This window comes from Nothobranchius furzeri, chromosome 6, assembly GCF_043380555.1.
Source record: "Nothobranchius furzeri strain GRZ-AD chromosome 6, NfurGRZ-RIMD1, whole genome shotgun sequence".
In the NCBI taxonomy this organism is placed as follows: Eukaryota; Metazoa; Chordata; class Actinopteri; order Cyprinodontiformes; family Nothobranchiidae; genus Nothobranchius; species Nothobranchius furzeri.
Window position 1 is genome coordinate 73,760,082 of NC_091746.1, and position 15,728 is coordinate 73,775,809.

At 43.9% G+C, this 15,728-nt stretch overlaps 1 protein-coding gene across 1 annotated transcript; it reads left to right on the forward strand.

The window, feature by feature from the left end:
* The first annotated feature begins 69 nt into the window (after nt 1–69).
* Nucleotides 70–15,689, forward strand: tmc2a (transmembrane channel-like 2a). Its single transcript, XM_054744695.2, has 20 exons — nt 70–3,897; nt 6,306–6,341; nt 6,442–6,880; nt 7,175–7,330; nt 7,518–7,608; nt 7,689–7,770; nt 7,849–7,955; nt 8,047–8,145; nt 8,429–8,571; nt 8,655–8,802; nt 8,896–9,084; nt 9,214–9,393; nt 9,469–9,627; nt 9,887–10,015; nt 10,104–10,171; nt 10,931–11,170; nt 11,246–11,371; nt 11,544–11,622; nt 13,065–13,182; nt 14,909–15,689. The coding sequence occupies exons 1-20, from the start codon at nt 3,870–3,872 to the stop codon at nt 15,097–15,099; spliced, it is 2,808 nt and encodes a 935-aa protein (XP_054600670.2). The 5' UTR covers nt 70–3,869; the 3' UTR covers nt 15,100–15,689.
* Nucleotides 15,690–15,728: the final 39 nt, after the last annotated feature.

The following is a 15,728-nucleotide window of genomic DNA, read 5'->3' on the forward strand; positions in this document are numbered from 1 at the left end:
GGTGGCGCTGCAGGCCAGTTAGAACTTTTTCTAACTTCTGCTGGGGAACAGATTGTACCTGTTCAAGGTTGTCTTTATTAATCCCCAAGGGGGAAATTAAATTGCCTTGGACAAGTAAACAACAACATGCACACATTCACTGGACACTGCTGTAAGCCACAACCATGATAAAAATATCAAATAAACAATCATACAAAACGCACGGCAGCAGGAATAAAAAAGTTCCTAAAACGTTCAATGGAACAACGGGGCGTTAACATTCGCCCACTAAAAGCTCCCGAGATCCTTAAAAACCTGGTGAAGGGGTGATCCTCCAGAGAAGTAACTGTCTTTAGGTTCCTCTTCTTCTTTTGTCCAGGATCGTGTCAAACGAGTCCAGGCGTTGCCCAACCACTCAGCCAGATATTGTTGATCCTGTTTTTGTCCTCAGCAGTGAGGCTCCTGCCCCAACACTACACAGCAAAAAACAACATGGGGGCGACGGTGGCTCGCCCCGTAATCGGAAGGTTGCAGGTTCGAGCCCCGCTCAGTCTGTCGCTGTCGTGTCCTTGGGCAAGACACTTAACCCACGCTGCCTGCTGGTGGTGGTCGGAGGGACCGGTGGCGCCAGTGCTCGGCAGCCTCGCCTCTGTCAGTGAGCCCCACGGCAGCTGTGGCTACATCGTAGTTCACCCCCACCAGGGTGTGAATGGGTGAGTGATTGTGTTGTAAGGCGCCTTGGGGGGTTCCAGGACTCTAGAAGGCGCTAGATCAAATTCAGACCATTTACCACACTGGCCATGATCCCCTGATAACACACATTCAAGAGCCTCCTACTTATATCACAGGACCTCAGCTTCCTAAGAAAAAACAGTCTGGACTGGGTCATGCCCCCCCACTTTTTCCAAAGTCAAGTTTTGACCCCTGCACTTTTTACCACCCAAAAACAACATTCATTCTTCGGGAAGTGGTTGGGACTACCAAGATGCCAGTCAGATGTAGGTCTCTTCAGCAAAAACACACCTCAGCTGCTGCTAAGATCCAAAGGTTTGGGATATAAGCAGGCGAAGTCCAGGGGCCTCGTTTATCAAGCTAGCTTACGCACAAAACGGGGTCGGAAAACTGCGTAAGCAACTTTCCACGCAAACTATGGGATTTATGAAAGAAAACTTCGCTGAAAAATGTGCACAACTTTAAGTTGACTAAGGACCTGGCTTACACACATGCTGGACATGGAGAACACCTGCAGTGCTGCTGCTGAGAAGATACAATTATGAAATCCTGCAGCATTATCACTTGTACCGCTTCATTTTCACACAGAACAAGACCCCCCCCACACACACACACACGCATGCATACACACACACGCATGCATACACACACACACACACACAGCCTGAAGCGCAGAATACAGAATACATAATACCAGCAGGGGGGCAGATTGAGACAGAACATCATGCGTCTGTGACGGTGTGTGTCCTGCCACTGTGTCCCGATTGATCATGCACCCTGGCTACTTGGATAAGGGAGATCTCCGTTTGGGTGACTGGTTAGCATGTGTGACTTTCGCCCGGGAGTCTGGGGAATGAATCCTGATTGGACCATTTTTTATATCCGCCACAGATCTCTCTGAAGAAGTCAGCATTGACGGCTTCAGCAACGCTGTGCCACTCCGTGGATTTTCTCTTATTTGTTTTGCAAAAGCACTTCCTTTCATTTCTCCACCTCACCCACAGCTACCTCAACTTCTGCTTCTTTGAAATTGAGCTTCCTTGATCTGCCTTGATCTACGGTCGCCATGTCTAACCCTAACCCTATGACACCCTACCATGTCCCAGAAACCTCCACCGGTGGTTTGGGGCCGAGGAGGCGGCAACAGTAACACAAGCCTACAGCACATCCTGTCAGGCTGCAAGACAGCGTTGTCCCAAGGTTGCTATAGATGGCGGCATGAAGCTGGCTGAGGTTGTGGAGACATGCAGACAGGAAGCTAACAGCAGACCTGCTCCAGTGCAATGGGATAAGGAGGAAGGAAAGAGGTTGGGGGGGACAAACATCGAGGACACCAACGGGGTGATGGGTAGAGATCCCTGCCATTGCTCTGCCACCAGGAGATGTACTGGGGTTAAAGGAGTGAAACATCTATGACTGGTGGTGACCCGTTTATGCCCGAAGAGGATTGTAGAGGGGTAGAGGGGCACCAGCACCGGGCAAAGGCACCGGCGAAGGGTGCGTCAGGCAGGTAGAGCACCAACCTGTATCACAAGTGATCTCTTGGTAAACTCTGGGTTAGAATATTTTATGTCTGCATTTAAAGAGATACTTTGCAACCTTTTCATATTTTTTAATCATTTTTTTGAGCGAGGATGTGCTAAAATGATCCTGTACAGGAACAATGAAAGGCTAGGATCCCCACAGGATCACCAGAACTGGACCAGAAGAGACTGGAAAACCTTTCCTGCTCTGATCTGGATTTCAGCTGTCTGGTCAGGGGGAGGTGTTCCTGTCCCACTCTGGACCCCTCAGTCCCACCTGAGCCTGGTTTAAACACCACAGCCTACCTGAGCTTGTAGCTGACCATGCCGTCCCTTTATGACCACATTCAATTCAACTGAAGTTTATTTATAAAGCGCCAAATCACAGCAAGAGTCGTCTCAAGGCACTTTGCACTGTAAACACTCCAATACAGGTCAGCTCAATCAGTTCGGTTGGTTCAGTCAGCCAATCAGTAACAAGTTTCCTATATAAGGAACCCAGCAGGTTGCATCGAGTCACTGACGAGTGTCAGAGTCTTTACAGCAATCCTCATACTGAGCAAGCATGCAGCAACAGTGGAGAGGAAAGCTCCCTTTTAACAGGAAGAAACCTCCAGAGGATCCTGGCTCAGTATAAGCAGCCATCCTCCACGACTCACTGGGGATCGAGAAGATGGAGCAGACACACGCACGCACACACACACACACATCCTTTGTTATTCTAACCTGTTCTGTTCATAACGGTTTGTCAGAATAAAGATGAACGTGTTAAAATAGCTATGTTGAAGGCTAAAACCAGCTCTTTAATGTTTAATTGGACACGTTTTTTGGTGCGTCCTCTGTGAACGTGCTCTATTCCACACCTCAGAGTTCTCACTTAAACATCAGCTCAGGTGTTCAAAGGTCGTCTCACCTGTGGGAACAGCCGACTGTGTAATCGAACCATTATAGATGTGAAACACGAGCCTGGTGGTATGGTTTAGTGGGACTCTGAGGAGTTTGGCTGCACGGTTTGTGGCTCTGCAGACACAGCTGTCACTGTTTCCCTTCAGGATGACTGATTCTGGATCTGCTGTTTTCATAAACAGTCAGAAAATAAACACATCCCAGCTGCGTGGCGGCGTCGGCGCACTTAAAGCTTGGTTAATGAGCCTTTAACAGAGAAACCCAAACCCTTCATTAAATCTTTAAGGCGTCTGCTGTTCTCGTGTGGGTCTCTGGTGGCAGCGGGAGTGAGAGTGCTCCGCGGCTCTTTTAGTGACGTTTGTTCTCTGAAAACGAGAATGCAGTCATTACACCGTTCCAAGTAGAGCCAAGCCTCTGGATGCTGTGTCCTCGTCACAGTCTAGACCCGATATCAACCCACCTGGGCCGAGTTTCATCTCCTCAAACCTGCTAATGACTTATTAAAAATCATCTATTACAGAAGAACAAAGCAGCCAATATCAATTAGCCACAGTGGAACGACCATCTTTGGTTTCCACAAATTGCTGCACTTATCCAAAAAGACCTGTTGATACCTGCAGCAGTCGCCATGGTAACGGAACGTTAGATACCCGAGTTGGGTGCTGGCAAGGATCCGAGGCAGAGCAGACCGAGCGCGCTCAGAGGACAGAGCACTTTTAAATTTCCATCATGCCGAGAAAAAGGGACGTCGATGAAGGTGAGCGGAGGGAGTTTTTTATTTTGTAAACAACAAAGATGTCAGGTTAGTTTACCTGTTTGAGATAAACAACAAAGAAAAGCACCAAATTTTAAGTCAGGTGACCTTTGACCAGCTTCAGGTGTTGGGCTTTTTGGTCGTAAACTAATATGTCTGTGCCAGAAACATCCGCTGACCCGGCAGCTCACCTGCTCGGTGCAACAGATTCATTTACAGGCCAATTTTTGAAACACGCACTAAAAAAAACTACCAAGCTAAACAAACGCATTTAAAACATGATAGGACGAGTGGATGATATTACTTTTCCTATATTTTTTATAGATTAATATTATTTTAGAAATGTTTAAATTTCCATTAGGCTAAATTACATCAATTGGTCCCAAATCAATCAAAAATGAAAATATTTTTATGACATGAACGGTAAATGGTTAAGTGTTGGACAAGGTCACTTGCTATCGAACGGTCATGGTCAGGACCCAAACGCAGCATAAACCAGGAGGCAGCCAGATGTGGTGGGGATAATAAACAGGTACGAGGTTCATCGGAACAGAAAAGGTGAACTTACCACAGGTGAGAACATGAACTGAGTTTAAATTATGCCGAGGTGAGTGAAGGCAGCGGGAGCAGGTGTGCTGATGACTGGTTCCTGATAGAAGGCAGGTGTGAATAATAAACTAAGTAGGGAGGCAAATTACTGAAGAGAAAACAGTAAACTAAGATGAAACTAGAACTAACGGCTGAAAGAGATCAAACCCATGCAGCCAACTGGGGAAAAGTCAAGATGATGACAGGGACTCGGAGTAGAACCGCTGCTCTTCCGGATCGAAAGGAGCCAGTTGAGGTGGTTTGGGCATCTGGTCAGGATGCCTGCCGGAGGAGCTGGTGGAGGTGGCCGGGGAGAGGACGGTCTGGAGCTCTAGTTGGGATGCTGCCCCCGCGACCCGGACCCGGATAAGCGGAGGAAGACGATGACGATTTCGAGTGACTATTTTTAACAGCTTTTCAGACCCCCGTGACTTTTATGTCATAAAGCACCTAGTCACAAACCCGACAACATTTCTGATGAGCCTTCGCGGCTTTCGGTAGAAGTTGTCAATATTTTCTGCAGATTAGCCTAAACCCAGCCTGCTCTCTGACCGTCCTAGACCAGACGGATGCATCACCTCACACGCAGCTTGTGTCAAAGCCCAACCGCCATCCCCACTCTCATAGGCATTTACACAGCATGTTATATCATCTGGAAACTAATTTTCTGAGACATTTTAAGCTACATTTTCTCGCGGACAGGCGGCAGCACTGGTTTAGAGTTAGCAGAGACCCACATGATAGCACAAAAGTATGCAAAATGTGGATTTTTTTAGTAAAAGCAAGCCACAGACAAACTGGAATGTAAAAACTGGTCTACTTACATAATGATGCTAACATGCTGTAAAAATTTAACGTGTTAGCATTTGATGTTGTTAGCATAAGCAATGGGTCTAGAGAGCAACTGAAGTGTAATGTTAATGACCCCTACCCCTACCTGGCAGCAGTAGCTCAGGTACACAAGTGTGCAAATTATTGCCGAATTGGGACAGTGACCGTTGCGTCTTCAACCACGACACATGCCGGGATGCTGGTCGCTGTTTGGGCTACTTGCCTTAACAACTTTTAATATAACCTAGCCTTTTAAATGGAGGCATGTTGGAGGCAGGGCCAGGGAGAGAAATGAGGGCCCGGGCGGGATTCAGTCCCCAGACTCCCAGGTGAGAGTCGCGCGCGCTAACCAGTCAGCCAAAGGGACATCCCCTTGGCCCAGTAGCCAGGACGCATGACCAATCGGGTTATGGTGACAGGACATTCACGCTGTCACATGTGGAAGCGAAACAACTAAAATCATGGTGACTCGTTTGAAACAGCTTCTACATCAGCTGTGGACTATTTGGACTTGGGATTTTTGTTGTGGTCAGCCGTTGTACCAGGAAGTAGCACGAGTTGACAAAAAATCCTTTTCCAAGCTTTGTTTTAGCCTTCGTCTCATGTAGCAGTCAGTCATCCATGTTAACTTCTCACTTACTTCTTCTCTATCCAACCTACGTTCTCTCATCCTCTACTGCCCCCTAGTGGTAGACACAACACTTCTTTGCATCAAGAACAGATAGAGGTACTTAAATCCTTTATTTAGAAACAGGATGTATTTCCATCTACAACAGTGTATGGCGGACTGTCTCGCTGACTGACGTCTGTAGCGGTGAGTACGTCACGTGAGTTGTCCAATAGCATGTGGAGACACGACTGAGCTATGTCTATGGGTCGTGGTCAGAATAAGTATTCACATATTTAGGATGGCTTGCCAAGCTATTTGCTTTAGTTTTAGAGGAAAACTTTTAAGGTTTAAATTATTCTTTTTGGTTTGTGTTCTTCCTCAGTCGAGGTCGAGATAGATGAAGACAGTGACAGTGATGGTAAGTAAATCCAACCACATCATTCTGAATCTGTTTGAAACTATTAACTGAATTAAAGACCCAAGAGAATAAATGTGACCATTCCTGTTCTATATTATAGATGGTAGGTCCAAAAGGAAACCAAACAGACGACAAGGAGCCGGAAGAGGAGGAGGAGGTGCGAGAGGAAGAGGCCGAGGCAGAGGCAAAAAACAAGACAGTGATGATGAGGAAGAAGAGGCTCAACGGGGACGAGGAAGAGGAGCAAACAAGAGAAAACCGGCTAAGAAAAAAGGTGGCAGCGACGATGATGACGAGAGTGAAGATGAGGCTCCTAAGAAGAAAAAAGGAGGTGCTGCCAAAAAGAAGAAAGGAGGCAAAGCTCAGGACAGTGACGATGACGACAGTGATGACGATAAACAAAAGAAGGGAAAGAAAGGAGGGAAGAAAGGAGGGAAGGATGAAGACAATGGGAAGGGTAAGAAAGGTGATGCTAAAGGAAAAGACAAGGGGAAAGACAAGGATGATGACAAAAAGAAAAAGAAGAAGAAAGGTGACAGGTAGGCAACAGGAAGTAAACACTAACATGACTTTTAAAGTTGCCATTGAAACAGCTCTTATAATGATGTAATGCAATGAGAATAGTAAGTGATATGTTACTGTTAAGCTCTGTGGCATCCCATTTCCAATTAAAAGTAGAAAGTGTAAAAAATGCTTTAGTTTTAAATGACACAATTAAGTTTGTGCCATTGAGCCCAACAACCCTCCAGATCTTTGCAAAAACTCAAACAAAACTTAAGAGAACCACATGACACATTTCCATCATCTGCACCTGCCCGCCTTCTCTGCTTCAGTTCAGATGATGACGACTCAGACGATGAGGAGGAGGAGGAGTCCATGTCGGAGGGAGAAATGGCCCGGCTGATGGAGGAAGTGGAGGAAAAGAAGAAGCTAATCGCCAACATCAGGACCAAGCCTTGGCGGATGCAGCGGAGGCTTGTTGTCCTAAAGTAATCTCTGTTTGATGTGTAGCACCAACTTCAAATAATGTGCTAAGGATAGTTACAGCAGTTAAACAAGTTGGGAATAAACACAACACTAGAGTTAGGTTTACTTTTGGGACTTGGCTAGCTAAACTGTTGGTGTTCTGGTTTTAAAGCGTGTCATCTGCATAACGTTTGAGTTTCTGTGCAACAGGGAAGCCCAGGAGTTTGTGGATAAGTTTGAAGGAGCTCTGGGCAAAGGAAAAGGCAGGAAGTGGTACGCCTACAAAGTGATGATGATGAAGGTTCGGCTCAAAACTCAAACTTAGTTTTCTTTTTGCAGTGATGTTTTCTGTCTATAATGTTAACATCTTTTTTATGCTAGAAATGGATAAAGTTTCAGAGAGATTTTGAGAATTTCAGAACCGCTTGTATTCCCTGGGAGAGGAAGATCAAAGAGGTGGAAAGTAGGTTTTGTTAGTCTAAATTTGTTTTGCTTCCAAACGCTCTGTGTAGATGTTAATCATTCGTGATGATGTCTGCAGGCCACTTTGGATCATCTGTGGCATCATACTTCATCTTTCTGCGCTGGATGTACGGCATGAACCTTGTTCTCTTTGGACTTACCTTTGGACTGGTGGTAATCCCTGAGGTGAAGTGATGCCAAAAAATCAGATAAACAAGCAAAATCACATGATTTGGCACAAAACATATTTTTATTCAAATAAATGTACATTTTCTAGGTCTTGATGGGTCTTCCTTATGGGTCTATTCCCAGGAAAACTGTACCAAGAGCAGAGCAGGACACCGCTCAGGATTACTCCGTCCTCATGGACTTTAATGTGAGTTTGATTTAGGTTGGGACACATGCTTAGATACCTTTGTAAGGAGCTGTATTAGAAATCAGGAGATCAGATAGATTAGATCTCAGGCCAGCCCATAATCCCTCAGTATATTCTGGGTCAACCCGCGGGCTTTCTGCCAGCAGGACATGCCTGAAACCTCCCATGGTAAGTCTGTCTTAACATACAGTGAGACATAGAAAATAATTACATTTTATTCTCATTTATCTTGTCATCAGTTACAACTTCAGCATTATTATGGGATGTTTTCCCCCTTCTTTAGGGATACTGTAAATATTCAGTCCTGTTTTACGGATACTACAACGACCAGAGGACTGTTGGCTTGCTGAAATTCAGGCTGCCCCTGTCCTATCTCATGGTGGGAATCGGTAGCTTTGGCTATAGTTTGATGCTCGTGATCCGCACGTGAGTCTGTGCTGAGTCACCATCTGCCTGAGATCTTTGGCTGAGCTCATTTTGAAAGTGAGTTCTCCACTTTTGTTGCTCAGAATGGCAAAGAATGCTGATGTTGGTGGTGGTGATGGTGAGGAAGGAGAATTCACTTTTGCCTGGAAGATGTTCACCAGCTGGGATTACCTCATTGGCAATTCCGAAACAGCGGACAACAAGTACGCCTCGATCACCACCAGCTTCAAGGTAAGCATGGTAACCACACAGCCTCTGATATCAGGAGACCCAAAGAGCATCACTTGTTTTTTTTAAAGACACTTTGCTTTTTGATGAGAACAGGAGTCCATTGTGGACGAGCAGGAGAACCAGAAAGATGAAAACATTCACCTGCGGCGGTTCCTCAGAGTCTTGGCTAACTTTCTAATCACCTGTAGCCTCGGTGGGAGTGGCTACCTCATCTACTTTGTGGTAAAGAGGTCTCAGGAATTTGCCAACAGGACTGACCTCAGCTGGTATGAGAAGAATGAGGTAAAAGTGTTAAGTTAGACAACAACAACTGACTTGTTACTGTGCTTGTACCAATTTTTGAGCAGTAATTCCACCAATAACCAAAGAAGGTTCTAACAAAGTATCTGTGGTCACGGTATGTCTCTCCAGTTGGAGATCATCATGTCTCTACTGGGCCTGGTGTGTCCTCCTCTGTTTGAAACCATTGCCGAGCTGGAGGACTACCATCCTCGGATTGCTCTCAAGTGGCAACTTGGACGCATCTTTGCCCTCTTCCTGGGTAATCTCTACACCTTCCTGTTCGCCCTGTTTGATGAGGTCAACACCAAGGTGTGCTTTGGTCTCAACCTTTCTAGGTCTGTGTGTAGGAGGCAGGTGACTGATTAACCCTTTTGTTTCCTTCAGCTAGAGGAGGAGGAGTCCATTAAGAATGCCTCCATCTGGGCCCTGAAGGAGTACTATGCAAACTACTCACGTATGTTCAATGACACGGACACGACGCCTCCACCGATGAATCCAGCTGATGTCATCAGGGGACCCTGCTGGGAAACCGCTGTTGGCATAGTAATAGAAAATAACGCTTGTAGATTTAGGTTACAGCTAAAGTATTTTGTCCTTTTTATGGGTTATTGGTTTTTTTTTTCTTTCAAATAACAAACAGGCGAAAATCTTTCGCCTCATGACCGTTTTCAACCCTCGGATGTCATCTGGGCTTTTAGAAGTCTTCATAATATTCAAGGGTTGAAAGTTCATAATTTCAAGGATTTCACTGGCTGCCCAAGCGGTCTGTGACACACTGATGAATATCTTCACTATGTTGAAGGAGTTTGTGAAGCTGACAGTGTCAGACATTCAGGTGTCCTACCTGACCATCCTGATCATGGACTTTGCCAGAGCTGTCATCGTTCGCTTCCTCAACTACTGCTGGTGCTGGGACCTGGAAGCTGGATTTGTAAGTCTGTCGGAATCTTTTTGGAACCTTTAAAGTTGTAAAACTGTAGATTTAAGATTGAGGATCTGTCTCTTCTGACCACCTTCAGCCTTCGTATGGAGAATTCGATATCAGTGGGAACGTTCTCGGGTTGGTCTTCAATCAAGGAATGATCTGGTACAAACTGGCTCTGCACAGTGAGCTTGATCAGAGTGGAGGTCAAACTAAACCAACGTTGAGTTTGTGTGGGTTGAATTGAATTCATGTGGAATGAGCTGATTTAGAAGCTACTCAAATGAATTGGAATACCCGTGTTTTATTAACTCATTCGCTGCCAGCGTTTCTCACCATTTTACTGTTTTTTTTAAGGGTCACAGAACGTTGCGCGCTAGGATGATGTTGACGCCAAAACAACCAAAACAAAGCGGAGACTCACCTCTTACATCAGGAAGAATCCACGCGTTTCGAGCGTTATCCGTTCTTTCATAATCCGTTGTTGAATTGTGATCGGCAGAAGCTTTTCCGGTTCGCGCCTCACTTTTTTTACAGCAGCGGCCCAAAACAATCTCCTAACACATGGATGTTCTGCTTCCTGATCACGTGACGTGTGACGTACGCGGATGAAGATCGGCTTCAGAGCTGAGATGTTTGTTCTCACGGAGCGGGGGCTCGTCCGACGATGGCTACACAGTAAAAACATGCAAGTGACGACTTAAGTCGTCAATGGCAGTGAATGAGTTAATGGATATCATGTGAATAGACTAAATTGTACTATTGTACCACCATTTATTATTTACAACAAAGTAATAAAATAGAAAGAAGAAAAGTATTTCAAAGCAACCAAAACACTGAAGGGTTGAAAGAATATTTTCAAGGATTTGAATAAGTTTAAAAACCTGACCCTGACTCGTTGACTTGAATGTTTTTACGTGTCAGGATGGGGGCCTTTTACGCTCCTGGACTCGTCGGTATCAACGTTCTTCGTCTCCTGAGTTCCATGTACTATCAGTGTTGGGCCGTGATGGCCACCAACGTCCCCCATGAGAGAGTGTTCAAGGCCTCTAAGTCAAACAACTTCTACATGGGTCTGCTGCTCCTCATCCTCTTCCTGAGTCTGTTGCCTGTTGTTTACACCATCATGAGCCTGCCACCTTCCTTTGACTGTGGACCTTTCAGGTAAGGTTACATTGGAGTAAGCACGTGCGTAGACGTGTTTGTGTGTATTAATATGAAACATGTGGACCTGAGCAGTGGGAAGAACAAGATGTACGATGTAGTCATGGAAACAATTGACCTGGACCTCCCCGCCTTCATGGGGACCCTTTTCAGCTATGCAGCTAACCCAGGACTCATCATACCAGCTGTTCTGCTCATGGTGTAAGTGTAGAAACATACAGACGGCTAATTTGGAACAACCTTTTTGCACATTTTGTGTTTATTCTACAAAACAGATCTAAAAGTATGATTTCATGCCGAAGTAAGATATAAAAAGTTCAGCATCCTTGCAACAACTTAGAAAAAAACAGAACAATTCAATAATTTCTTACAGATTGGCCATCTATTATCTAAACTCTACATCCGAAGCCTACCAGAACTCCAACATGGAGCTGAAGAAGAAGATGCAGATGGTGAGTAGAGAAGGGATATTTTCTATTGAGACTCCTGAGATGAGGTCAGATCCAGGATGGATGATTCGATAAAGACAACACCATCGCGGGCTTTGCCCCAACACTCACTGAAACACCTCACAGCTGCGCAGGTGAGGAGTGAGCACCACCTCACCCCTGCCACATGGACCCAAGGGATAAACCATCAATCCTGCTCAATGGTCAACTTTCCTCGCGGGGTCACCCATAAAGACAGTGGGAGGGTTAAATGAAACATGCCTTGATAAAAACAAAGATTTTCCTATTGAAACCATATATTTTGCCTTTTAAAAGTATCATACAAACACAACTGTTGAAGTTAAGTATCATAGGCACTGGTTATTTCTGCAGTGACCATGTAAGACACAATCTTAGGATATTGATCTAAAACGTCCAGTTATGGATGCCATGGTTTGTCAATTCATTTGTTTTCCGTTTATTCAGGTCTGAGAACCTTGTCCCTCGTCCTTGCAGCATTTGTGTTGGTTGTTTGGAGGATAGTCCCGTGTGTTGGTTTAGGTTTGTTTAGTTTGCTTTTTTAAAAATATAATTAGTTTTTAGTTGTAGTAATCTTTGTGGCGGTTCTAAAATTGTCAGAATATATTGATAATCCTATGATAATTTTAGGATTAAGACCCCTTCAGTCGTTGGTTGGTGTGTTTGTGTTCCCATTGGATTATCCACCAATGATGTTTTCACGTGGTGGTTAAAAACCAGCCAATAAAATAAGGTAATTTATCATTTATTCCCTTTGGGCCCTAGGCCTTTTGCTGCCACACCCGTTTGTCCCCCAATTGGGAGACGCTCGGGCTGGAAGGGTTAAAATTGTTAAACGTCTCCCTGGGCTGCCACCTTACCGTGGTGGAGGAGGATACATCAGGATACTTTTGGCCGAAGCTCCATGATCGACTTTGGTGTCGTTTCATCTGATCTGGGGTCGCATGTCTTGGACACTCCGATGAAGAGAGGGCCAGAGCTGTCAACTGACATGGTGGCTTTGACCGTGGGGGAGGAAGACGGTCAGGCCTGGCAGATGCAAGTGTACGTTGAGGGTCTGCTGGGAATGTCTGGGGGAGTCACCTGTCAGAAGAAGTTTCAATTCCCACCTCCAACAGAACAGAGGCGAGGGACACTGAGTCCGAGTGGGCCATGTTCCATGCCTCCAACCGGAGCTGCAGCCGCAGGGTCGTCGGTGCCTGTTGTGGTGGTGTAACGGATACATTTGATCTCTCTTATTTATTTATATGAAAGAATGAGATCACGGATACAAGCGGCAAAAATTAATTTTCTCCACAGGGTGGCAGGGCCCAGCTTAGACTGCTGCCTCTACGACCTGACCTGGATGGATGTTAAAAAGTGTAATTTTTGAATTAAAAGTCATTACCTGCCTTCAATCCTGTTTCCCTTCGTGTTACTGCGTCCAGGCGCGGGATGAAGAGAAGAACCGGAGAAACAACAAGGACAGCACCAACCAGGTGTTGAAAGATCTGGAGGACCTGCTACCAAACCGATCCCTCGCTCCTCCTGCTCCACCAGAACCCGGTCCGTAACCCATACTAATCACTAATAAATAAAAAATACACAGTTAAACAAAAACTAAGGATGAATTTATAACACTTATTTGAAGCTAATATGAGATATAAATTAGTGAGCAAAACATAATTTAAATAATTAATAAATAAGTAACTCAGGTTTAAGCAGCTTGACTTGGAGGATTAGCTAATTGTTTATGTGTTGTCTTTTTTCCATTTTGATTTCAAACTGTCACTAAGTATTCATCAAATAATGATCAATTATTTACCGAAACATGATTAAAAATCTCATTGTTAGATAATGGTTAATTTGGTAATTGTGCCTGATTTGTTTCTTGTTCTGTTTAAGTTGACTTCAGCAGAAATGCGATCAGGGCATCAGTTTAGGTACAATCAATAATTATTGTTAAGTTGTTTACAAAAAAGTTTTGAAATTAATATTTATGAAAATGTATTTAGTAAATGTTTCCTTTTTCTTTTTTGATCCAGTAACATAGCCTTTAGGTAATTAATGAAATTTAATCAGGTTATGCTTCGTAACTTTCTATTAACTAATATTAGAATTAGCCCTTTAATAACACTACACTTTGGGGCAGCAGTAGCTCAGGTGGTAGAGCGGGTTGCCTCATGATCGGAGAGTCATGGGTTAGATTCCAGCTCCCGCCAGGGGTATCCTGCTGTTGTGTCCTTGGGCATGACACTTCACCCAACTTGCCTGTGTTAGTGGTGGTCAGAGGGGCCGACAGCGCCAAATGGCAGCCTCGCCTCTGTCAGACCTCCCCAGGGCGGCTGTGGCTACAAGTAGCTTACCATCACTAGCAATGTGAGAGTGTGTGAAAAGTGTCTTTGGGTGTCTAGAAAGGCGCTATATAAGTTCAGTGCATTATTATTATTACTTCACTAAATGTTAACATATTTGCAGATGATCATTAGCGATGTAGCTAATAATGTTAGCTAATGAATAGCTCTTTTCTAATATGCAGTCATTAGCCTGGTTCCTGAGAAAAAATTCCAAGATCATCTGACTAATTTAACTGACATCATCATTTAATTACTGACAAACCATGACCCTGTAGATAAGTGGTAATGGTCTACTAAATAATGGTAGCTAATCTTTAGCGTTTTGCTAACATACAAGATTCATTCCTCGTTCTTTTTTAAGGCTATGGCTGTGTAGCAAAAAGGAAATGACCCGCTCTTGTACTTGTAGCAAAGCCCATTAGACAAGAGTAAACAGTCATTTAACTAATATTAGCTACTTGTTAGCCTTTGACTAACGTGCAACAGGTTTAGCATTAGCTAACAGTTCATTTGAACAACTCCTTGATCTTTTTCCTTTCACTTTATAAAGTATAACAAATGTATGTATAATCACTAGTTATTACACAAAACAGCTATTAGCAATTTGACAAATTAATAACAACTAAATTGCTTCATATGCATTTGTTAGTTATTAGCTCATATTTCATTAGCGTAGTCTATCATTAGCTAACGGTTCTGCAACAGTCGCTGATTTGCTCACTGCTTTTAAAAGTTACTTCAAACAAAATTACAATTATCATAAATCAACTCTTTACTAAAACTGAAAAGTTGAGAAATGAAATCACAGATGTTTGTTTTAGCATTTTTAGAAGCAAATTTGATCAATTTGAATAATTCTGTCATTTTGCTTTGATTTGGTTATAAAAACTTGTTTTTATTGCATTTGTAATCAAAGCGTTTCTTTGACTAAACAGAAAAAGCAGCGGACGAGAGGCCCACCAAGACAAAACCAGGATCAGCTGGTAAAGGCGTTAATCTCCAGAAAGATGTGGCTCTAGCTTCTCCTAACCCTAACGCTCTAGGGCCGGTAAACCGCCAGCCGGGGCCTCGAGGGCCGGGTGCTGGAGGGGGTCGGGGTCGTGGGAGAGGAGCCCCTCCCAGATAACATAATGAGAAATATACTGGTTTCCACTGCAGGACCCCAGTAGCAAACGTGTAAAAAACACATTTAACATGAATTAGAAAATAACACGAAAAGACACAAATATTAGCAAACTCTTTATGCAGCCTTCTGAAATGTAAATGTATTATTGTAATGTGATGCTTTTTTAACTTGTGATGTTTGTAATTTTATCATGTTTGTTGATATTTTCATGTACAAATGTCTCTTCTATGTAAATGAGTGATTTACCTGTTGTTGTTGTTGTTGCTGCTGCTTTTAGCTAATTTAGCGCTAATTAGCTCCAGCTGCTTGGTTAGAGTTAGAGTGGCTGCTTGACCTTTTCAAAAGAGAAAACTTCACCAAAGGTTACACATTTGTCACTAATTTGTGTCACAATAAAAGCTGCTGATCTAGTTCTGATTTTGGTGTTTTTCTGCATCTCCGTCAGGATTAATAAATGAGCTAAAAAATAAAAAAAAGAGATTATTGTCATTAAGCTCAAATGGAAAAAAGTTCTGATAAAATGAGAAAATCTGTGCAGTTCCTCTTTAACCTGAAAGGCTAAAAAAAGAATGTGGTTGATCAGGTTGGGTTACAGGTGGGTGTGTTAACCAGCTACATCATAACTACCA